Source organism: Schistocerca cancellata, chromosome 2 (genome assembly GCF_023864275.1).
Source record: "Schistocerca cancellata isolate TAMUIC-IGC-003103 chromosome 2, iqSchCanc2.1, whole genome shotgun sequence".
NCBI classification, from domain to species: domain Eukaryota; kingdom Metazoa; phylum Arthropoda; class Insecta; order Orthoptera; family Acrididae; genus Schistocerca; species Schistocerca cancellata.
In genome coordinates, this window is record NC_064627.1 from 834,495,833 (window position 1) to 834,522,448 (window position 26,616).

The following is a 26,616-nucleotide window of genomic DNA, read 5'->3' on the forward strand; positions in this document are numbered from 1 at the left end:
GAAACAAGTTCTTAATCTCAAGACCAAACCCATTAACTAATAAGCACCACAAATGTGTACACACTTCCAACATAAAATCTACTTACACATGTATCAACTGATTCAGTACTGCAGAATGAAGAAGCTGCGGTTCATAAAAACCTATGAACCTATAGGTAACTTGGTGATGAAAACATACAAACAGTAAACTACACAATAATTAACATTAACAAAAAATATTGGTGAATGATGTACAGTGAGAATGTACTGACTGCTCCTCATGCAACTACAAGATGCAACATAACTTCATGCTCACCTCACACGCCCATTGCAACATGAAGTGTCATATCTAAACATTGGTGATCAATTCTGGTCAGACACTGCATCTGAATAATGCACTCTGCACCGTGAGAGCCAGGTCAGCATGCCTCTGACGGATGCCTGGTGGGTGCGGATGTACGCACAAGTGGCACGGATGGGCAGAGCAGCAAGGTCAGGGGACCGCATGTACTCCTTTCACATTTGGACACACTAGACATGACATGACATCTCCACCCGGAGGCACCCACAGACTATTATAGATACAGGAAAGCATGATCTGTCATGTTAAAGAAAAACTACAGATAATTCTGTTGATATGCATTGATGATATGCGTGGGAAGTATAGCGTTGAGCAGATTTGACTAACTGGAATCCAGAAAATGATTACTAACTTTTACAACTTTTACTACATAAAGAAGATTGAGCTGTAAATATATGATACTCATCAATGTGCATTTACTGAGTTATTCATCTGTTTCATAACCATTATTAATTAACCTTTGAAAGACATTTTAACTGGTCTTTGATTAAAATCAGCATATCATTTAATCCAAAATAGCTACACTAACAGCAAGACAGTATGTGTTTGTAGACTCGATTACACACTGCATACAACATTTAGTATGTAAGATTTTAATTGTGATTTTTAATTAATTGATTATAAACTTGCATAGCTTTGTCTGTAATTCAAAACTGATTAGAGCTACATTTAATCTAATCATGACAATAGAAAAAGCAGTCAAATTCCTGTAAGAAAGAGGTACCATACATGTCTACACTGTAATTAGTCAAGGCACGGAGTTCAGAGCTATTTTGATTGACTGGACACGGCTATGAAGCGGTAACTCATTAATGAACCACTACAAACATGAGTACACATACACGTGTGTGTGTGTGTGTGTGTGTGTGTGTGTGTGTGTGTGTGGGCGCGCGCGCGTGCGCGTGTGCGCGCATATGAACTGTGAGACAATCAGAGCACAAGTTGTGCTTACAGAGACTGTGACTGTACATGATATTTGAAACAAAAATTACATAGCTAAAGTCTGAGTAAGAAAAACATTGATGGCTATTAATACATCAGATTGTCTTAAAGTTTCATTTACAGTGACATAGCAATAAAATATCTAAAACATAAGTTGGACCTCCTTCCAAGAGCAGAACACCACCAGAGTACGAGAGCTACGGCTGCTGACTAATCATCATGTTTGTGTTTGTTTACATCAGGTTTACTCTTATGAGGAACACAGTATAGATCAGTTACTGCCGCTACAGTGGCAGGTTACCAAGATTTAGATGTGACTGAATATGTTGTTATAGTCGACACAAAAGCGACGGGATACAGCATCTCCAAATAGCAATGAAGTGGGGATTTTCTGGTACGCCCATTTCACAAGTGTACCGTGAATATCTGGAATTTGGTAAAACATCAAATCTCTGACACTTCTGCGGCTGGAAAAAGGTCCTGCAAGAATGGGTGCAACGATGACTAAAGAGAATCGTTCAATGTGACAGAAGTACAACCTTTCCTCAAATTGCTGCAGATTTCAGTGCTGGGCCATCAACAAGTGTCAGCGTGCAAACCATTCAATGAAACACCAACAGTGGGCTTTAGGAGCCGAAGGCCCATTTGTCTACCTTTGATGACTGCACGACACAAAGCTTTACACCTCGACCGGGCCCGTCAACACCGACATTGGACTGTTGATGCTTGAAAACATGTTGCCTGGTCGGACAAGTCTTGTTTCAAATTATATCAAACAGATGGACTGCACTGGTAAGGAGACAACCTCATGAATCCGTGGATCCTGCATGCCAGCAGGGGACTGATCAAGCTGGTGAAGGCTCTGTAATGGTGTGGGACGTGTGCAGTTGGAGTGATATGGGAACCCCGGATACATCTAGATACAACTCTGACAGGTGACACGTACATAAGCATCCTGTCTAATCAACTGCATCTATTCATGTCCATTGTGCATTCTGATAGACTTGGGCAATTAAAGCAGTATAATGCGACACCCCACATGTCCAGAACTGCTACAGAGTGGCACCAGGAACACTCTTCGCAGTTTGAACATTTCTGCTGGCCACCAAACTCCCCAGACATGAACATTATTGAGCATATCTAGAATGCCTTGCAATGTGCTGTTCAGAAGAAACCTCCACCCCCTCATACTCATACGGATTTACGGACAGCCCCGCAGGATTCATGGTGTCAGTCCTCTCCAGCACTACTTCAGACATTAATCGAGTCCTTGCCACATTGTGTTGTGGCACTTTTGTGAGCTTGTGGGAGCCCTACAGGATATTAGGCACGTGTACCAGTTTCTTTGTCTCTTCAGTGTACATTCTACCAGAACTTCCCTAGCACATTTGTTTAGATTTTTAGTACTCATATAATGGCACATTCAGATTTTTAATTACATTTGCAAATGTTGTGAGAAGCTGGTGATAACATGAAGTCATTAAGTGATGTAGAGGCTTGGATTTTCCAGGAAGGGGTGTGCCAAGGGCTTAAGAGGATAGCAGCCACCTTATTATTTCACACTGTTTGGGACAGACTGGAAGAGGCAAGCTCTATGATTCTCTCAGTGGAGAACTGGTTACACACCTTCTGGTGATAGACAATTTTGCATTGTTGGTTGAGACAGTTTGGAATATTTCGCATTAGTTTAGGGTGGAAGGGGGGGGGGGGCTAAGAGATATTCTGCAGAGATCACAACTCAGTTTTGTTTCTACCCATTGTTCAGTAGAACTTATTTTTGCAATTGAAGGTCATTTGAACTTTGAGCTATTTGCACCAAGTTCAGTTTTGAACTCAGTTTGCCACTGTGGACTTTGACTTCTTCTTCACTGATCAGCAGTTGAAATCACTGCATTGAGAGTTGATAAGATTACAGTTTATTTATGTTGGTGTTGAATTTGACTTAAATTAATTTTAGTTGTGAACACTGTCTTTGTTTTCCATTCATTTGATTTATGTATTGTCATTGCCAGTCATGGTATTGGGGGCTCAAGCTAAATTTCAGTTCTCTTAATTACATACTGTTTATGATTATCCTAAGAAATTTTGTGTGATACTAAGAATAACAAACTTTATTTGTTAAACTTTGCCATCTGTAGTTGGGGTGCACTGTTTACATTCACTGCACCTACAATCAATGTAAAGTTTTTTTTTTTATTTTTATTTTTTTTTTTAAATCTGGTTAGTACATCCAAGACAATTTTATTATTATTTTTTTAAGCAACAAAAAGTGGAGTCAAATAATCGTACTGTAACATGAAGTACTATAAGCTATCACTATAGTTGTCACATTACGCAAGATATTGTAGTGGATGAAATAAAGACGTTGTTGCTGTAGAAGAATTAAAGGTTTTTCCATTATATCAATACATTACTCACAGCATTGCCCATAATGGATAAAATTGAAATAAAGAACAATGGTATGAACTTACATTATAAAATAATGTAGAGCGTAATCATTACAAGTTACAGTTTGAATTTGCAAGTTGTGTATCATGGTTTCTTACTGTATTCTTGGCAGTTATGGACACCAGCAAAATAAGAATAGAAACAGGTTGGTGGTGTCAATCAGTGATTCTACAGAACTATCAAAAAGAAAGGAAGGAAGGAAAGGAAAGGAAGATGGAAGATTAAGTTTTAATGTCCAGCAAGATTAAGGTCATTAGAGATGGACTCATAAACTTGAACTTCTTCAAGAATAGGGATGCAAATTGGTCTGGCCCTTTCAAAGGGACAATACCAGGCATTTGGCTGGAACAATTCAGGGAAATCACAGAAAATCTACACCCTGATGACCAGACATAGATGTGAGTGCAGTGAAAACCATCAAATAATACTGATACCTGTGATACAATGAAATAGCTTACCTAAATATGTTGTATCCCTGCATAATAGAATATGCAGAGAATTCCAACTGTATATCCTTTGTCTATATTTTCATATTATGGTGTGACCTGCACCTTTAATTACAAACTCTAATTATTAGAATTGCATCAAATGGAAACTCACCGAATAACAACTGATCAAGTTTGGCAGGTTCTGGCTCATGAGTGTCTGTCAGTTTTCGATTATCATCAGATGACACAGGCCCTGAAGCAGTAGCGGGAAAAGAGAGACGAGAAGGGTCCACTGACATCTGCCGGGAAAGCTGTTGCTGGCTTGCACTACTGTTCTCCTCTTTTCCAGCACCACCTGTCATCTGCAACCAATACAAAACTTAAAGTTTTAATAACATAATAATGACAGTTAAGTCAAGCAATATGATGAAACATGAGAATTTGGTTTCACAATTCTGAGAAAATTAAAGTGTTATAAGTGAAGGTGTGTATTAAGTTCAGACAAGATTTAACAAATTCTCTGTAAACTGCAAGTAAAACAGAATGTTTGAAGAAGTACCGTATTTACTCGAATCTAAGCCGCACTCGAATCTAAGCCGCACCTGAAAAATGAGACTCGAAATAAAGGAAAAAAAAAAATTCCCGAATCTAAGCCGCACCTGAAATTTGAGACTCGAAATTCAAGGGGAGAGAAAAGTTGTAGGCCGCACCTTCAAATCGAAACAAAGTTGGTCCATTGTAATATGAGACACAATTTAGGTCGAATGAATGATGATACAGCTACAGTAGTTTGGTTCGAGTCGTAAGCTTAGCAGTTAAGCTTTACCACGTAGCTATTGCTATGCGTCAGGCGCTCCGTCCGTATTTATACGGGTGCCCTTCCTTTTTCACGTGCTTCGTCTGGTTTGAATCGATTGCTTATTTTGCTTTGATCTGATAAGTGCCGTTTTCTTTGTTATAGGTGTTTGCGTCACTCTTAAGCTGAAAATGCATTACTGCACTGTGTCATGCATTGTTTGTCGCATTCTGATAGTGCGTGTTTACGGCCTGTCGCGGCTCACGGCATGGCTTGCTTTTGTGCGCGCTACCGCCGCGTACAATTAAAAAAAAAAAAAAGAGAGGAATCGTCTCATTAGTGAAACAATGGCAAGAGACTGCTATTTGTTGTTACTTACACTGCTGCTTTCTTTGATAATGATCAACAAGAATCAAATAATAGACTGCGTATGATAGAACATGTTTTGAACGAGAGTTGGGCGAAAATTTTTCTCCGTTTGAAAAGCTTTGCGGCCGCTTCTTTATTACATCAAATTCTGCACAGAAATTAGTCATCTTAGATTTAAAAATCTAGTCACTTGCCGTGCTTCATTTCTGACTGTATCACTATTAGGCATAAGAATAATACGAATATAAACATGACACGATACGTATATTCTTCCGCGTTTGCTATTGTCTCACTCTAGTTTCGTAGTTTATTTGGCAGACAGGATTTAAATGAGATAGCAGCAAAAATGAAAGAATACATGGCAAAATGTTTATATTCGTATTATTCTTATGGTGAAGAGAATACTGTATGTGATTCAAATTTCATCAGGTTCCTATTAGCAACTATCTCTTCTCACACGTAGGAAAAAATTCAGAACGTAGAGTTGGCCATATTGACAAACATCCCAAACAGTCTTGCCAGTCAGATTTTTGTAGTACACTGAAATTGTGATACATTCGAAGATGAACAATACGGAATTTGTATTTACTTAGTTGGATAATGTATGAAAATGCAGTGGTCGAAACTCGCGGCGGAGGAAAAAAGCTCGTCTTCAACTTTTTTTTTAAATTTATTTACTGACGCAGAGGTTTTGGCGCAAGTATTTATCTTTGTGCCTACAGAGCATGCTGCGTAGCGCTACATATATTCGACGGCAGAAGTTAGTTGTGGCGGCATGTACCAACATTTTTCCTAACTTCCGCTTGCTTTGCACTCGATTCTAAGCCGCAGGCGGTTTTTTGGATTACGAAAACCGGAAAAAAAGTGCGGCTTAGATTCGAGTAAATACGGTAGTACCTTGTGTACAAGGTTCAGGCCTAACACAAAATAAGCAATTTAAAACTAATTTCAACTGGTGGTCACTTTTATATAAAGACTTTTATATAGTCTGCTACAATCATCATTTCTCGAACTGTTTGTTTTGAAAACAACATCGAGGCATTCTCATGCTGCTGTATAAAGATCCAATCACCATCCAGAGAGGATCCTCAAGCAGACGCAGCATTTAGTTCTTATTCATACACCATGTGATCAAAAGTATCCAGACACCTGGCTGAAAATGACTTACAAGTTTGTGGCACCCTCCAGCAGTAATGCTGGAATTCAATATGGTGTCGGCCCACTCTTAGCCTTGATGACAGCTGCCATTCTCACATGCATACTTTCAATCAGGTGCTGGAAGGTTTCTTGGGGAATGGCAGCCCATTCTTCATGGAGTGCTGCACTGAGGAGAGGTATCAATGTTGGTCTGTGAGGCCTGGCATGAAGTTGGCGTTCCACAACATACCAAAGTGTTCTACAGGGTTCAGGCCAGGAATTTGTACAGGCCAGTCCACTACAGGGATGTCATTGTCGTGTAACCACTCTGTCACAGGCCATGAATTTTGAACAGGTGCTTGATCATGTTGAAAGATGCAATCGCCATCCCTGAATTGCTCTTCAACAGTGGCAAGCAAGAAGGTGCTAAAACATCAATGTAGGTCTGTGATAATGCCATGCAAAACAACAAGGAGTGCAAACTTCCTCCATGAAAAACATGACCACACCATCATCTCCAAATTTTCCATGAAATCCAAGGTCTCTCACCTCCCGCCTGTCATAGTACTTGCAGTGAATCCTGATGCAGTTTGGAATTCCTGTGTGATTGTCTGGATAGACGTCTGCCTATTACACATTACGACCCTCTTCAACTGTCAGCGGTCTCTGTCAGTCAACAAGACAAGGTCGGCCAGTACGCTTTTGTGCTGTACATGTCCCTTCACGTTTCCACTTCACTATCACATCAGAAACTGTGGACTAGGGATATTTAGGAGTGTGGAAATCTCACGTACAGACATATGACAAAAGTGACACCTGACCATGTTTGAAGTCCATGAGTTCTGTGGAGTGCTCCATTCTGCTCTCTCATGATGTCTAATGACTACTGATACAGAGTACCTGGCAGCGGGTGGCAGCACAATGCACATAATATGAAAAACATATTTTATGGTGGTGTCTGGATACTTTTGATCACATAGTGTAACGTAATTTAGTATTTTTCTACACTGCTTCTCCAAATAAATGGAAAGTAATTGCTTATTTATCTGTTTTTAGTAGTTTTAATTAATTTTATTATACGAGTTCACCTATTTTGCCACTTTTATCATCATGTGAGCTGACACTGTAGTGAAGATTTTATAGCTATTTTTCATTACTTTTGTTTATATTTTGTATGTATCACAATTTTAGTCGTGTAGATTTATGCCATCTGTGGCACCTAAGTTAGATAATTTGATCTCTTCCTGTGGTCTTCCTCGCAATTTCTCAATTAGTTTTTCTTTAATTAGCATTTTTTATGATCTTACACAGGTTATAGTAGGAAATGGACAGGGCCCGTATTTGCTGTGTATGGATACAAGATGAACTGGCTGCTGTTTGGAAAAACTTGGAAGCTTCATTGGCCAGGTTCCAGTAGAATCAATTGTGGCAAAAGCTGTGAGAGTTCTGATGCTGTTGGAACCCCAAGCATCTTTTGATGTGAAACATTTGACCAGGGTGTCCTCACTTGAGGCTGTGTTGCAGTCAGCATTCAGTTCAAGTATCTCTAAGTGGAAGGCAAATGTGGGAATTGGCTACAAGTTGTCCACTTATACCTTTGCAACAGGTATGAGGTGGTGCTCATGGTCAATAATATGCCTCAGCCAGCATGGGACGCTCTGTCTATTGGGCTAGTGGTCAATTATCCTACTAAGTATGGATAGGAACAAAGGATGGAGCTTCAGTATTAGGTACATAATTGAGCTCATTCAAGAAAATATAATGAAGGTTGGGGAAGGAGGTCACTGGGTACTCAGTAAGCTTACTGGGAACCTCATCTGAGCTGAGGAGGAGACTGCTGGTGGCTACTGAATGCACTGCGTGCAACTGGCTGCAGACTGTAGCTCATATTGGCGTAAATTACACTTATTCCTTGTGTTCTGCAGCTATCCACATCCCTGATGGTTGGCTGACGTGGTCAAGCTGGCTAGCTTCACATGGATGGAGTAAGTGTGGTTGACTGTTCGGAGTGCTGTTCCCAAAAGCAGTTCCAGTTCTCTAGTTTAGGCCTAAGCTGAAGACCTAAAGCAGAGACCCAGACAATTCTCCATCAATCTCATATGTGAATTTCTCTGACTTTGTTATTAGGTGGAGATTTGTAGGGTCCTCCTCTCCATGGATCAAAATGTCGCTACAGAAATGAAGTGGCTACTTGGGTAGAAGAGTACTTGTGGCATCCACATGTTTTTACATTAGAACCCATCCATATGGTCAATATCCACAATCAGAGAAAGATCAGCCACTTCCTCTCACAGGAAACCTTTCATCCTTGCAGTTCAGAAGGACAAAATATTGTAGTAGTATTAGTTAATGTCAAGAGCATCAATAATCTCAGTATTAGTATTACTTTTTAATGGTATCTACAACTACATCTCTGTCTACACTCTGCAAACCACTGTGAGGTGCTTGACAGAGCATACATCCCATTGTACCAGTTATTAGGGTTTCTTCATTCACATATGGAACGTAGGAAGAATGATTGTTTAAATGTGCCTGTGCAACAGTAATTATTCTGATCTTATTCTCATGATCCCTGTGTGAGTGAGGCATAGGGAGTTCCAGTATATCCCTAGAGTAATCACTTAAAGCCAGTTCTTGGAACTTTGTTAATAGACTTTCTCAGGATTGTTTATGTCTGTCTTCAAGAGTCTGTCATTTCAGTTCCTTCAGTATCTCTGTGACACTCTCTCATGGATTAATAAAACCCGTGACATTTGTGCTGCCCTTCTCTGTATACATTTAATATCCCTGTTGGTACTATTTGGTACACGTCCCACACACTTGAGGACTATTCTAGAATTGGTCGCATGAGCGATTTGTAAGCAATCTCTTTAGTAGACTGATTGCACTTCCCCAGTATTCTACCAATAAACCGAAGTCTACTACCTGCTTTACCCATGACTGAACCTATCTGATCATTCCATTTCATATCCCTATAAAGTGTTACAGCCAGGTATTTGTATGAGTTGGCTGATTCCTACATTGTCTCATTGATATTATAATCATACGATACTACGTTTTTTTATTTTGTGAAGTGTACATTTCTGAACATTTAAAGTTAGTTGCCAATCTCTGCACCATGTTGAAATCTTATCAAGATCTGACTGACTATTTATGCACCTTCTCTCAGATAGTACTTCATTATAGATAACTGCATCATCTGCAAAAGCCTGACTTTACTATTAATTTAGTCTGCAAGGTCATTAATATACAATATGAAGAACAGTGGTCCCAATCCACTTCCCTGCGGCACACCCAATGTCAATTCTATGTCTGACAATGACTCTCCACCCAAGATAACATGCTGTGTCATCCCTCAAGTCCTCAATCCACTCACAAATTTCACTTGATACCCCATATAATCGTACTTTCGACAATAAGCGTAGGTGCGGTAACGAGTCAAATGCTTTCTGGAAATCAAGAAACACTACCTCTACCTGGTTCCTTGATCCAAAGCTTTCTGTGTGTCATGTGAGAAAAGTGTGAGTTGGGTTTCACATGATCAATGTTTTCAAAAACCATGCTGGTTGGCATGGAGGAGGTCATTCTGTTCAAGATACCTCATTATGTTTGAGCTCAGAATATGTTCTAAGATTCTACAACAAATCAATGTCAAGGATATTGGATGGTAGTTTTGTGGATCTCTTCTACTACCCTTCTTGTAGACGGGTGTGACCTGTGCTTTTTTCCAAGAAATGTGCACTTTTTTTTTTGTTCGAGAGCCCTACGACAGATTATATTGAGAACAATGACTAACTCAACTGTGAATTCAGTATTGGTATAGAATCTGACATGGATTCCAATGTGCCCTGGAGCTTTGTTCAATTTTAACAATTTCAGATGATTCTCAACACCTCCGACACTAATACTTATATCATTCATCTTCTCAGTGGCACGAGGATTAAATTGGGGAAAATCTGCTCTCTTGACAGCCAAACGAGTTTCATTCAGCATCTTTCTATCTATAGCCCTATGCTTTGTTTTACACCTATTATGCAGCAATCTCTGTTCCTTTAGAAGTTTCTTTACAGTGACTGTATACCCTGGAGATTCCCTCCCATTAAGAACAGTTCTACTGTGTACATATCTATCCAGTGTGTGGTCAACTATTCTTTTAAACTTGAGGCAGAGTTTCTCTACATGCTCCTGACCTGTGTTGAAAGTTACAAGTTCCTCAGTGAGATAAGACGTTACTGATCTTTTATCTAGTTTACTGGACATATATATCTATCTGCTTGTTTTAGTTGTTCTTTGTACTTTGTTAATCATTGTCGCCACAACTGCACTGTGGTCACTGATCCCAGTTTCGATGTGGACATCCTCAAAGTGGTCAGGTCTATTTGTTGCCATTGGATCCAATACACTGCGAGTGGGGTCCGTAACTATCTGTTCTAGGTAGTTTTCACAGAAAGCATTTTGTAATGTTTCACAGGATGTCTTGCCACGCCCACCACTAACAAACTGTGAATTTCCCAATTAATTGTTGGATGATTAAAGTCTCCACCAATGATTACTGTGTGATTGTGGAACTTACTTCCAAGTGAACTGAAGTTTTCGGTTACATCAGGAGATGAATCTGGTGGGTGATCAAATCATCATTTTATGCCCACCCCGATACTGAGTCTTGGCTAAACAATCTCACATGCAGCTTCAATTTCTGTCTGAGTGGATTTGAGTTTTTTGTCTACTGCGACAAATACACTACCTCGATTTCCCATCTGCCTATCCTTTTGATATACAGTTAAATATTCCTCAAAAATCTCACTGCTATCAATTACAGGTTTCAACCTGCTTTCTGTACCTAGTATTGTATGAACTTCACTGTTCTTTGTGAGCGCATCAAACTCTGGCACTTTGTTACAAATGCTTCAGCAGTTTATTATTAGGATTTTAATATTCTCTCCTGTGGGAGGCATTTCTTTCTATCTTACACTGATACTTCTGGTTTTCTACAGCCATTGTTATCTGGATTAGATGGATAGTCGTTTGATCTAAAAAAGCCTTCTGAGCACCTCACACACAGTCAGCCATCTAAGTAGTGGCTTTTGATGTGTAGTGAACACCTGACCTATATAGGGAGACCTTACAGTTCTCAACCCTATGGCGCAAGTCCAGGAAGTCGCAGCCTACCTTGTCATAGAACTTTTGAAGTCTCTGGTTCAGTCCTTCCACTCGACTCAGAACCAAAAGGCCACAATCAGTTCTGGGGACAATGCTACAAATTGTGAGCTTCATTGAAACTCCATGTGCAAGGCTAGTCTTCTCAACCTTCTCTGACAGTCGCTGGAATGAGCCAAGAATGACTTTGGAGCCCCGACGGCAGGCATCATTTTTTCCAATGTGCACCATGATCTGCAGTTGGTTGCACTCTTTTCACTCAATGGCTGCTGGAACAGCCTCTTCAACATGTTGAATGAGGCTGCCAGGCGTACACACTGAGTGCACCTGGTATCCTTTCTTGTCCCTTGCTGCCATTTCCCTAAGGGGTACCATCATTCACTGTACGTTTGAATTGGCGACAATTAATAGACCACTATCCTTTAATGCTCACATAATGTTAGGAACAGAAAGCCAGCTGAAACCATAAGTGAATAGTAGAAAAATAAATTTCACCAACCACATTGGAAGACTGCTTCATAAATAACTTTGAAAACTTTGTAAGTTTCCTGATCACACTATAACAACATGGGGTGATTTCAATTTGCCAGCTAAATAACAAGAGAGTTGTGCCATTAAAACTGAAGCCAAAGTTGTGTGGAATTGTTGCCAATAGCTTGTGTGAAAATTATTTTGAGGAGATAGATAAGCAATGTGTGAGGGCAATTTCAGACTTCCTAGTAACTTACAGACTCCAACTTTTTGAATACATTAATGCAGTGGAAGGGAAAATTGATCATAAGGCTGTTATAGCATCAATGACTATACATATTACATGGAATAATAAATATGATAGCAAAATATTTTTGTTCAGCAAGAGTGACTGGAAACAAACTGCAAAGTATCTGAGTAGTCAACATGACTCCTGAGGAAGAAGATCTAAGAGCACAACAGAATAAAATTAAAAAGCATTGTACAATAAGTCTTAGAGTAGTATCTTCTGAGAAAGTTTTTAAGGGATGGAAAGGCAGCACTGTTGTTCACTCCTTGGTTTAGAAAGTTACTATAAAAGAAAAGAGAGCATCATAGTTTACGTAACAACAACAGCTTAACAAAACCAAAATGAGCATTAGGGAAGAAATGCAAGAAGCATTCAAATTGATATGGTAGTAAAAATCAGTCAACCTATCTGACTTTAAGTTATAAGGATTTTCATCTTTTGTAAAGTTGGTGAGCAGATGGAAATCATTCACTCTGTCACTCAGTGATCATACTGGCACTAAAACAGAAGACGACAGAGAGAAGGCCAATATGCTGAATTTAATCTCTCAATTTTTTCACTGCTGAAGAGCATAATACAAATCATCCTTTCAATCACTGCATAAATGCAAAAAGGTATGTCACTGCTGAACAAAAGATAAATGAAAGGTCTGGAAAGGACTGAATGAAACACATGTGAGATACTACACAGATCATGTACACGAACTTGCTCCCCCACAAGCAGCAGTTTTTTGTGGTTTGCTGGGGCAATAAAGGGTACCAAGCAACTGTAGAAAAGCACATGCCATTCCCATGTTCAAGCAAGGTCATCAGACAGATACACAAAACTATACGTCTGTAATGCTGATGTCAGCGTGTTATAGAATTACTGAAAATGTTTTATGCTAATGCATTATGACCTTTTTGGCTAGCAAAAAGTATCCTCCACAGCAATCAAAATGGACTAAAGAGAGAGAGAGAGAGAGAGAGAGAGAGAGAGAGAGAGAGAGAGAGAGAGAGATCTTGTGAAACTCATGGCACCCAGGTTCATGCAACATTCCACAACTTCCAGAAGGCATTTGATAGTTATGCATTGTTGTTTTGTGCACAAAATACAAGCTTACCAAGCATCAAACCAGAGTTTGGACTGAATCCAGGACTTGCTAGAAGATAGAAATTCACATGATGCTTTTAACAGGACAAAACCAAAGATGCAAAGATAATTTCTTGAGTATTCTAAGGTAATTTCTTGAGTATTCTAAGGTAGGGTTAAAGGGCTGTACGTGCTTCCAAGACATATAAATGAATTAGTGGATAAAGGTTGAAGCTCCAAGAGGCTACTCACAGAAGATGAAGTTTTTCATAGAAAGGTTACAATGCCGGAGAGCAGTGGCCAATTGTAGAAAAACCTGCAGAGGAATGACAACTGATGCAAGGACTAGCAGTTGACACATAATGTAAATAAATGTAATGTACTGCACATAAATAGGAAGAGAGATCCATTACTGATTAATTACACTATTTTTGACAGATTGTTTTAAAAAATAAACAACTGGTAAATAACAGAGTAACTGTCCAGTGTGACCTAAAGAAGAATGACTAAGGAAGGAGTAAACAAAACAAATAACAGGAAAACCAGATGCTAGGCTGAGTTTCATAGAAAAAATCTTAAGTAAACGTAATTCATTCACAAAAGAAGTGCCTTACAATTCACTTGTTCACCTGATTCTTGAGTATTGCACATTTGTGCAGGATTCTTACCCGGTTGAATTAATAGAAAACTTAGAGAAGATCCAATAAGGAGTGGCATATTTTGTCACAGGATAATTTAGTTAGTTGATCATCTCCATAAATACTCATGCACTAACTCCAGTGGCAGATGCTAAAAGAGAAGCACTGTGATATTATCTCCTACCATATGCATCTTGCAAAATGACCATGGCATGAAAATCAGAGCTCACATTAAGGTTTACTGACAGTCATTCTTCCCATGCACTTTCTGGAAAAGTAAAGGGAAGGAGGGAACTGATAGTGGTACCAGCAGTACTCAACATCACACACTGTATTGTGGCTAGTGGAATGTAATTGGACATATACTCAAATTTGTTTATGGATATATTTCACATAGTGAAATCTAACAGTGTTTGGTCTACTCTGTCTTCTTTACAAGTTCCATTACAACCAGCAACATACTGTACCACATTAGTGCCAAATCACCACACAGGTCATTGATAAGAGATTGGCCTTTGTTGCCAGGTGGGAAGTTGTAGCCCCAGAAATTTGTGGAAACATTTATTCAGTCATGCTGAAGTCAAACTGTTACCAGATCATTCCAGTAGTAGTTCATTTTTTGTCATGAAATAACTCCCAGCAAGCGACGTGTTACGGTGTAAAGTCAAGCACCAGCATGCCAGTTGGGAATGATAGTGAAGACATGACTGTGAGAAGGCATCAGCCAATTGCATGCTGACTGACCCCTCTCCAGGACGACAGTTGATAATAGGTGAAGAGGACATAAGTGCCGCAACCGACTGCTGACAAACAGTTCAATAGCAGCATCGACTGTAGTTGCTTCGCTTGTACTCGCTAAGTATCAGAGACTTGAGGTTGTTTATACTGAAGAATATTGCTTATTTTGTATGTCGCCCTTGCTTGCAACACTCCTGTGTAATTGTCAATGTTAAGTATTGTCATTTAATTTTTTGAAATAAAACTCATTAATATGATTTGTTTGAATGTTTGTCTAGCAAACCTTGTAAGCCGGCTTACCGGTCTTACCGCTACTGAACACTACCTCTCCCGACGTGCTTCAGGCTCCAAACCCAGTATCTCATTCCTCATGCAGCTTACTAACTTTATCCTAACCCACCACTACTTCTCATTTGAAAGGAAGGTGTATAAACAAACCCGCAGCACAGCAATGGGCACCAACATGGCACCCACCTATGCCAATCTTTTTCTGTCCCATGTAGAGGAGACCTTTCTAGCCTTCCCCAATCTAGTTCTGGTTCACTGATGATATCTTCATGATCTGGACACAGGGCCAAGACACCCTATCTTCATTCCTCCACAACTCAACACCTTCTCTCCCATCCACTTCAGATGGTCCTCCTGAACTCAGTGTGCCACGTTCCTAGATGTTGACATCCTCTCTGACGGCTCCATCTGCACCTCTGTCCACATTAAACCCACCAACCACCAACAGTACCAGCATTTTGACAGCAGTCATCCCTTTCACAGCAAAAGATCCCTTCCATATAGTCTTGCTACCTGGGGACGGCGTATCTGCAGTGACAAAAACTTACTTGCTCAGTATGCTGAGAGTCTCACCAAGGCCTTCACAGGCAGGCATTATCCCCCAGACCTAGTCCGCAAACAGACCTCTGGTGCCATTTCCCCTCACGACCCCAATCCTCCCACCAGCCACAAATCATTGTCCCCTTAATCTCCCAGTACCACTCCAGACTTGAACAACTGAAACACATCCTTCACCAGGGCTTTGAATATTTGTCATTGTGCCCTGAAATGAGGGACATCCTACCCGAGATACTTCTCACCCCTCCTAAACTGGCGTTCCGTCACCCACCCAATCTCCACAACATCCTAGTCCATCCCAATGCCACTAACAATCCCAACCCTTACTGCAAGGATCATATCCCTGTGGAAGACCTAAGTGCAAAACCTGCCCAACCCACCCACAAGCACTTCCTATTCCAGCCCTATCACAGCTTTATCCTACACCATCCGGAGCCAGGCCACCTGTGAAAGCAGCCACGACATTTACCAGCTCTGCTGCAATCATTGCACAGCTTTTTATACTGGTATGATTACCAACCAGCTGTCCATCAGCATAAACGGTCACTGCCAAACTGTGGCCAAGAGTAAAATAGATCATCCTGTGCCACAACATGCAGCTGAACATAATAAACTTGACTTCAATGGCTGCTTCACTACGCAAGCCATCTGGATCCTTCCCTCCACCACCACCCTTTCTGAACTGCACGGATGGGAGTTATCCTTCCAACACATTCTCCGCTCACATAATTATCCTGAGCTCAACCTATGGTTTTTGTCCACACATCCTCCACCCCTTCTGTTCTATCACCTCCTCTCCATTCTCCTCTCCCCCTGTGTATTTACAGCCCTCTGACAATACATCTGCCCATATCCTCTCTCTTTTTGTTTCTTTTTCCCCCAATCTACTGTCCCATAACCTCCTGATGCTGTATCTGTCAGCAGTCTAGTCCCTGCACACTCCACCAGACAGCATTCGTCTCTCTCCCCACCTGTACTCTACCATTTCTTCCCCTTCCCCTTCCCCTCCAGATTGCTGCTTGCATTCCATGTGATGTTGCAATGCGGCCCGAGATGCTGGAGATGGCGGTTGTGTATGCGTGAGGGGGTGTGTGTGTGTGTGTGTGTGTGTGTGTGTGTGTGTCCTCTTTACTGATGAAGGTTGTGGCCGAAAGCTAAAAGTGAGAGCCTTTTAATCGTGCCTGTCTGCAACTTGACATGTCTTCTTTATGGTAACTAGCAATCTGTCTTTTCCTACACTGTTAAAATGTTGTAATTGTATTTACCTTGCAGCAAGTGTATCATGTTTGTTACTGAAACAGAAGCTTAGTGGATGCATTAAGAGTGAGAGACATTTATAAATTCTCCTTATATATGGTGTGCAACGTTCCCGAGTTCCACTTTTATGTAGAACAAAAAGACTGAATAACTACAAAAATTATCATCACTGACAGCCCCCACTTTTATTTCTGCCAACTGACTTCAATGTGGCGGGGACTGAAACGCTGAGGCTTTGAGCCTGGAAATGATAACAATGCAGTTTCAACTTCTACACAAGCCCCAACAACAATGATATGCAGCAAGTGCTTGCTTACAAGGGGAACACAGGTTGCCCTCTGATACAGTCAAAACTTGGCAAGTGATAAAAAGATGAAAATAAAGGGACACCTATTTTGGCTTAGGTGCCAACAAGCAATAGCTTTTGAGAAAGTCTCATAATTTCATGCCTAATGTTCAAATTCAATCTTATGCTTGTTTTTCTTTTATTGCTGTGGAAGTATAGCAAAAGAAATAAAGGTGTAAATTTTATTAAAAACAGATTTTACCATTACAACTGATATGGTTAATTAATGCCTTCCAAATAACTGCTACCAACAGTTTTTGTTTGTCTTCAAGAAGTTAGTGACAAATTTAGCCCTTAAGTTCATCACGGCATAAGATGGCTGGATGGTTGCCAGCTGAAATTCTGTGGTAAGAAGTCAATATCATCCAGCCGCAATCCTGAAACCTCACAGATGGCATAAACCAATCAATGGAATGACATCAGAATGTGCATGCAGCAGCCACAAAATCTGAAAAACTCACAAAATAAACCTACCTTGTTTCTGGACAAAGTTTTGACACCTAATGTAAAACTGGAGCTTTTTCTGTATGTTAACGACTTGGGAGGTAGGGGGCAAAATGTTCCCTCCTTACACAATGGGGTTTTTGCCGATGAAATTTGAATACCAACTTGTTCATTAAAGGTAATTCTTTCAAAGTGTATACCCTCATGTAAACCCTGTGACATCTACTGATACTGATATGTGAAAAAGTACATTTGTCGATTAAAGAAGTGTCCTACTCACATCGCACAGGAAGGAGAAATCACAAGTATAAGCAATGCAATTTTCAGTAACTTTAGTATCATTTTTCAGGATAAATTTCACTGATCAGTTGCAAATAAAAGTAAAGTGCTGCAGGGGAGTAAGCAGGGGCGAAGTAGAGAGATGGTAGGGCCGTGAGGTGCAGTCAGGAGGTTAGACAGGCGGTGGGGGAGAGGGGGGGGGGTAGTGGTAAAAGAGAGTAAAAAGACTGGGTTTGTTGGTGGAATAGAGGGCTGTGTGGCTGTGTAGTGCTGGTGTAGGTACAGGGCCTAGATGGATGAGAACAATGACTAATGAAGTTTGAGGCCAGAAGGATTACAGGAAGTAGGATATGTTGCAGGGAGAGTTAACACCTGCACAATTCAGAAAAGATGGTGTTGGTGGGAAGTATCCATATGGCACAGGCTGTGAAGCACTCACTGAAATGGAGACCGTCATGTTGGGCAGCATACTCAGTAACATGATAGTCCAGTTGTTTCTTGTACACAGTTTGTCAGAGACCATTTATGTGAACAGGCAGCTTGTTGGTTGTCATGCCTACATAGAATGCAACAGTGACTGCAGCTTAGCTTGTAGATCACATGACTACATGACTGGTTCCACAGGTACTTCTGCCTTTTGACAGGATGGGTGACGTTTGTGACTGGACAGGGGTAGGTGGTAGTGGGAGGATGTAAGGATAGGTATTGCATCTACGTCTATTACAGGGCATGAGGCAAGGGGTTGGGAGCAACGACTGTGTAGGGATGGACAAGGAGATTGTGTAGGTTCATTGGGAGGGGAAAATATGACTGTGTGTGGGGGGGTGGGGAAGTGTTTGGAAGGATAGTATGCACGAAATTTCTTATTTCAGTGGTGGAGAATGTAATTCAGTTGCTCCACTACTGGCTGATACTGAGTTACAGGGAGATTGCACCTCTGTAGCCCGGCAGTGGCACTTTGGGAGGTTGTGGGTGACTAGAAAGATAAGGCATGGGAGATTTCTTTTTGTACAAAGCTGAGGGGTAATTACAGTCTGCAAAGGCCTCAGTGAGACCCTCAGTATATTTTGAGGGGGACCACCTGACACTGCAGATGTGACGGCAGTGGGTGACTAGGCTGTATGGGAGGGACTTCTTGTCTTTTCTTTTCTTTTCTTTTTTTTAAATTTTACGCAGCTAGTCCCATAGGACCAAATTTAAGAGCATATCTCCAAGGTCATGTAGTGTGTCAGTAGATGCAATTACAACATAAAAGTAATAACAGATAAAATAAAATGTTTATGAACTCAAAAAAAGACAAGCATAAGTATATGCAAAAACAAACAACAATATAACACAGGAGTCAGCTTAATTTTTCAAGTAACTCCTTGACAGAACAGAAGAAGTGACCCATGAAGAAACTCTTAAGTTTAAATTTGAAAGCATGTGGATTGCTGCCACGATTTTCGAATTCTTGTAGTAGCTTATTTAAAATGGATGCAGCAGTATACTGCGCATCTTTCTGCACAAGAGTCAAGGAAGTGCGAACCAAATGAAGACAGGAATTCTGCCTAGTATTAACTGAGTGAAAGCTACTAACTCTTGGGAATGAGCTGATACTGTTAATAAGAAATGAGGCCAATGTCAGAACACCCAGACTAATAAACAGGGTTCAACAACAGGTTTGTGAACTTATACCACTTATTGCCAGACCACCCATTTCTGAGCCAAAAATGTCCTTTGAGAATGGGAAGAGTTACCCCAAAATATAACACCATATGTCATAAGCAAATGAAAATAAGCAAAGTAGACTAGTTTTTGCATCAAATATCACTTACTTCATATACTATTTGAATAGTAAAAATGGCAGCATTAAGTCTTTGAACAAGAACCTAAACGTGCGCTTTCACAACAGTTTACTATCTACCTAAACACCTAGAAATTTGAACGGTTCAGTTTCACTAATCATATGCCCATTCTATGAAATTAATACATCGGGTTTTGTTGAATTGTCAGTTAGAAACTGTAAAAGCTGAGTTTTACTGTGATTTAGCATTAGTTTATTTTTTACAATCCATGAACTTTGGTCATGAACTGCACTATTTGAAGCAGAGCCAGTGTTGCACACAACATCCTTTACTACCAAGCTAATGTCATCAGCAACCAGAAATATTTTAGAATCACCTGTAATACTAGAGGGCAATTCATTTATATAAATAAGGAACAGGAGTGACCCTGGGGCACACCCCATTTGACCCTGTCCCACTCAGACCCCATATCATAGCCATTCTCAACACTGTGAATAATGACCTTTTGCTGTCTTGTTGAAGTAGGAAGTGAACCAACTGTGAGCTACTCCATAATGGTTCAACTTCTTGAGCCATATTTTGTGATCAACTCAAACAAACACCTCAGTTAAATAAAAAAAGATGCCTAACATTTAAAACCTTTTGTTAAGTCAATCCAATACCTCACAGAGAAAAGAGAATACAGCATTTTCAGTTGTTAAATCACTTCTAAAACTGAACTATACATTTGACAGCAAATTATGTGAAATAAAACAATCAATTATCCTTACATACACAGACTTTTCAATAACTTTTGCAAACACTGATGGTTTAGAAATACGTCTAAATTGTCTACATTACCACTTCCTCCCTTTCTATAAAGCGGCTTTACTACTGAGTAATCATTCAGGAAACTGACAATTCTTAAAAGAAAAATTACAAATATGGCTAAGTACAGGGCTAACATGTGCAGCACAGTACTTTAATATTCTGCTAGGCACTCACTCCATCACATCCATGAGAATCCTTAGTCTTCAGTGATTTAATTAGTGACTCAATCTCCCCCTTGTCAGTGTCGCAGAGTAGTATTTCAGACATCAATCTCAGGAAGGTATTTTCCAAGAGAGTTATGTGATTCCCTGTAGAACTACATTTTTATGTAACTCACCAGCAATGCTCAGAAAATGATTGTTAAATACTGTACATGTATCTGATTTATCAGTAACAGCAATATTTTTGCTACGAATTGACTTTTTATCATCAACCTTGTGCTGCTGACCAGACATTTCCTTCACAACTGACTAATGTTTTCAATTTTGTCCTGTGAATTAGCTATTCTGTTTGTGTACCATGTACTCTCTGCCTTCCTAATAACATTTTTAAGCACTCTACAATACTGTTTGTAATGGGCTACTGTAGCTGATTGTGACAGTTTCTAACATTTTGATACAATTCCCACTTTTTTTACATGCTATCCTTATCTCACTAATCAGCTACCCAGGCCACCCTTTACTGCTAGTACCCAGTTTAGAATGTTGTAATGGAAAAACTTTCAAAGAGCATGAGCAGTGTGTTACGGAATGCATTGTATTTTTCATCTGTGTTATCAGCATTATGAACATCCTGCCACTCTTGTTCATTAACGAGGTTTAAAAAACTCTCTATTGTCATTGGATTAGCTTTTCGAAATATGAAATGGGTGGCAGCTGTCGAAGTGGAGGTATTGCTGGTGGTCGGTGGATTTGATATGGACAGAGGTACTGAAGTAGCCATCTTTGAGGTGGAAGTTAACACATAGGAAAGTGGCTTGTTGGGTTGAGTAGGACCAGCTGAAGCGAATGGGGGAGAAAGTGTTGATGTTCTGGAGGAATGTGGATAGGGTATTCTTACCCTCAATCCAGATCACGAAGATGTCGTCAATGAATCTGAACCAGGTGAGAGGTTTAGGATTATGGGTGTTTAGGAAGGATTCCTTTAGATGGCCCATGAATAGGTTGGCATAGGATGGTGCCATGTGTAGGCCCATCGCTGTACCCCAGATTTGTTTGTAGGTAATGCCTTCAAAAGAGAAGTAATTGTGGGTGAGGATATAATTGGTCGTGGTGATTAGAAAAGATGTTGTTGGTTTGGAATCCGTTGGGTGTTGGGAAAGGTAGTGTTCAATAGCGGTAAGGCCATGGGCATTAGGGATGTAGTGTGGTAAAGGAACAGGAACTGTGGAGAGTTCGTGAAGGAAATGGTTGGTACCTTCTAAATAGGAGGGTAGGCTGCAGGTAATAGGCTGAAGGTGTTGGTCTACGAGAACAGGGAGTCTCTCAGTGGCAGGCACAGTAACCGACCACAATGGGGTGTCCTGGGTGGTTAGGTTTATTTTAGGAAGCATGTAGAAGGTAGGAGAGCGAGGAATGGTAGGAGTGTGGAGAGAGATGGGCTCCCGGGATAGCTTCTGGAATGAGCCGAAGAATTTGAGGAGAGACTGGAGACCCTACTGGATTTCTGGAATGGGATCACTGTGGCAGGGTTTGTAGCAGCTGGCAAAGTCCTTCTGCCAGCTAATCCTTGTGGTTTCAAACGCGAGTGGTTGGGCCTTTGTCCGCAGGTAAGCGTTTTCCAGTGGTAGACTGTGGTTCTTTCTGTAGATGTTAGGTTAGTTTGCATGTTGAGGTTTTGAGGATTGATGGTGAGCCAAGGCTCGTGGTTAAGACATTCTGGAAAGTTAACAGGCAGTGATTTGCGGGCAGTGGGGGTGGATCATGGTTGGATAGAGGAATGTACTGTGTCACAGAAGGCTCAACATTGGTCTTTGGTTGAAACTGATTTGTAGGGTTGGTGGTCAAAAAGTGTTTCCGCTGTAGGGACCAGAAGAAGGAGAGAATTTCTTTAACATGTCCTGCGTGATTTAATTTGGGAGTGGGACAAAAGGTGATGCCTTTGGAAAGGACTGATATTTCTGTGGGGCTAAGGCTTTAAGAGGAAAGGTTCACGACTGTTTTGGGTCTGTTTAGTTTCTGGAATCTATGTGGTGGTGGGAGTGATTTTTGAAGGCAGGGTAAATGCAGCAGGTCTGCAACACAGGGTTTGTCAGCTATGAGGAGATGTGGGGGGGGGGGGGGGGGGGAGGTTTGGAGGTTGTTGCAGAGGAGATGGACAGTTGTACTCCATGATGGGAGCAGGAAGTGATCATGGTGGAGAGATTTTTGAGGTGGCATTGCGTATGTTGCTCTAGTTCCTGGAGGCCAAGCATTTAAATGTGTGTTATGGGTTCCAGGAATTTGGGATTGAATAGTTGGACAATTTTATGGATGGAGAGAAGGTATTGCAAGGAAGTTTGGGCTTGATTGATATGGTTTTGCAGGACTATGTTGGTGAGGTCTAAGGACTGGCAGAATCTGAATAGATGGAGGTCACTGTGGGAGAAAGGGTGGCAGGTGGAGATGGTAAGGCCATTTAGGGTATTCCATGAGCCCTGGCAACAATGCAGAAACCGTATGTGGGAGTGAGTTCTAGCTAGGTATAAGGAAATTTTTCTGTATTGAGGTGAATGGAAGGAGGAAGGATCCCTGGTGGTGATAAAAAAAAAGTGAAAAGATACATAAATAATGTAGAATGATGTCTGAAAAAGTTCTCAAAACTACATCCAAGTACACGGAAAAAAATCACAAAAAGCATGAAATAGACGAAATAAGGGGAAACATGAAATTTGAGGGAGTATGTCGATGGTGGAAGGTGGAAACCCACTAAAAGTGGCAAGAAGTCACAATGTGATCAAAGAAAAAATATAAATAAATATTTTACTGTGGGTTGCAGGTCTGACAGTGTATAAGTGTGTGCGAACTCGGATAGAAAGGAGGAGGAGTGGGGGGTGGGGAGGGGTTCGTAGGATAAAATACTTGATCATGTGACACAGGAATGGTGTGTGAAATAACAAGCAAAAATATGGGAGTGTGACGCAGGGAGAGTGATCAATTTGAAGGTATAGGATTAATGATATTGGTGGGAGTAATGTGGGACATAAGATGCTGCACCAACAATCAGCGTGGTCTTGTAGCTGTATGTTGTGTGCGGCAGAGACAGTTGACACAGTGTAGCTCGTGAGTACACAGCATTCAGTACGGTTTGTAAGGTGATAAGAGAAACACAAGAAAGAAGAGAAAGAAGGATGGACGTCTGGTATAGTAATGCATTAGAAAATAGTAACAAAGGAAAACAGCACTGGGTTAGGATGGAAGAAAAGCCGTCAGGCAAAATTAAACAACAGAAAATTCAGAACAGAATATAACAATATTATGAAAGCGACATTGCTACTCACTGTATAGTGGAGGTGCTGAGTCGCAGATAGGCAAAACAAAAAGAATGTCGCAAACTAAGATTTCGGCCAACAAGGCCTTTGTCAAAAACAGACAATACACACACACACACACACACACACATGCGCGCAAATGCGCAAACACAACTCTCATGCACATGACCGCAGTCTCTAGCAGCTGAAGCCAGACTATGAGCAGGAGCAGGAGCAGCAGCATATAGCATATGATGGGAGAGGCAACTTGGTGGTGGTAAAGGAGGAGGCTAGGACAGGGAGGGAGAGGGATAGCAGCGTAGAGCTGGGGGGCAGTAAAGTGCCACCAAGTTGCCTCTCCCATCATACGCCCTGCTGCTGCTCATAGTCTGGCTTCAGCTGCCAAAGACTGTGGTCATTTGTGTGAGTCACATTTGTGTGTGTGTGTGTGTGTGTGTGTGTGTGTGTGTGTGTGTGTGTGTGTGTGTGTCTATGCACGCATGCATGCTTATTTTTTACTAAGGCCTCCTTTTCATGATATTTTTATAGTCCATCCTGGATTGATCCATAATCAATTGCAAGCTCAAGCTGTCAAGGAAACACACTGATATGCATGGTACACTGTGAAGTTATCATCATATTGTGAGGTTGTTCTCATAATTATATTTGCACAAAAATGTGATTTTTGTATATGTGCCTTTGCAGTTGGTCATAGTGATCTAGATTTTTGTGTTTTTATGAATGCGATTGTTCTCCTGAAGTGTAAAATACAAAGTACAAATTGAAATATTAAAATTTTCAATTTTGGTTAATTATATGAGATTTGTGATGATACAGTTAATGGAAAAGAATATGAGCTATGAAGCACGAATAACAGCCAAATAACCCAAAACAGAAAAGGGGAAGTAGAAGAAGAGTGGTCTTTATTCAAAGAAATCCTTGTTAAAGAAGCAACAGACATCTGCGGAAATACAAGTGCCACACCAAAAGAGAATGAAACACCTTGGTGGAATGATTGGGTGAAGACAACAGTAAAAGATAAAAATGTACTGATAAGAAAATTAGACAATGAAAAACAGATAACGGATTATAGATTAAATGAATTAGTAATTGAACATCTAGCACAGGAATACTAGACAAAGAAACTAGCCATAAAAAGACTAATCCAGGAAGAAAAGGAAAAGTGCTGGGAGGACTTTACTACAAGGATGGAGGAAGATTGTCAGAGAGGTAGGAAATTACTACACAAAGTACTTTACTACGAACAGAGGAAGGGATCAGAAATGAAATGAAAAAGTACTTCAACATTCTGCTTAAATGGAGATGGGGACAACACAACCATCAATGACTAAGTAATTAATCAAGTTGAAACCAATGGACACCAATTAACATGGCGTGAGGTAGAACCAACATTAAAGAGCATGTGGAATGGAAAGTCGACAGGCTTCTATCATCTTACCTCAGACATGATAAAGGCAGCTGGAATATTAGGCTTAAACTGGCTATATAGAGTGTTGAGTGTTATCAGTGACTTTAGAAGAAAATAAAACCCCATAAGACTGGCGTAAAAAAGTCATCACCTCCCTGTTCAAAAATGGCAATCAACAAAAATATGGAAGTTACGGAGGCATGACACTGCAGTCACTCACCTGGAAGCTGTTAAAAAATATCACTCAAATGAGACTTAGGAAGATAGCACAACCTTTGCTTGAGGAAGAACAGTATGGATTCAAGAAATACTGAGGTATTATGGATCTTATTTTTGCAGTAAGAATGCTGACAGAAAAGTACTGGGAATGTGGAAGAAATCTCGTGATTGTATATGTGGACATTGAAAAAGCGTATGACAATGTTCCTTGAAACAAGATATGGGACTGTTTGGAAGACCTAAATGTGCTACAGTCCCTAACTGATAAAGTAAAGACGCTGTATCAAAAACTTTATAGCTGTATTCAGAAAGGCAACAGACAATCAGAATGGTTTGAAAGAAAGAGGTGTCCAACAAGGAAGTGCCCTACTACAACAAGATCATGCAATTTATCAAGAAAACAAACAGCAAACTAAAGGCCTTGGTATTTGCTACTGATTTGATACTATGGGGAGAGACAGAAGCTGAAACATAGAACAAACTTAATGACTGGAACAACAAATCCGAAAATTTTGGACAAAAAATAAGTAAAACAAAGACAGTAGAAATGACCATCAACAGGCAAGGAACAACCTCAAACATATTTCTAGGAGGAGTCAAAGTAACGCCTAAGAAGAATGATCTTGAAAGGTAACACCACGAAGTACTCAGCAGGACACAGAAAGCATCCACTTTTTATAGTCAAATCAGAAACCTTCTCTGGAATGGTAAAATGCCACTAAAAGCAAAAGCAACCACATACCACATGAATTTCATACCAATCCTTACATATGGTTTACAAACATGTACCCTACAACACAAAGACCTCAGCAGGCTTCAGGCAATAGAAATGAGATTCATTAAAACTATGAATCAAACGACTAGAAAGGACAAAATCAGGAATGAGGTGAATAGAAAAGTAAACCTGAACCTCGTAGGAAGAAGACC

The 26,616-nt window shown here is 40.4% G+C and overlaps 1 protein-coding gene across 2 annotated transcripts in view; it reads right to left on the reverse strand.

The window, feature by feature from the left end:
* The window catches only part of LOC126162738 (tuberin), a 342,768-nt gene that overhangs the window by 109,698 nt on the left and 206,454 nt on the right, over positions 1–26,616 (reverse strand). For both annotated transcript variants that reach the window (XM_049919411.1, XM_049919410.1), the window contains exon 19: positions 4,331–4,520. In XM_049919411.1, coding sequence (XP_049775368.1) covers positions 4,331–4,520 — 190 coding nt within the window. The remainder of the gene's footprint in view (positions 1–4,330; positions 4,521–26,616) is intronic.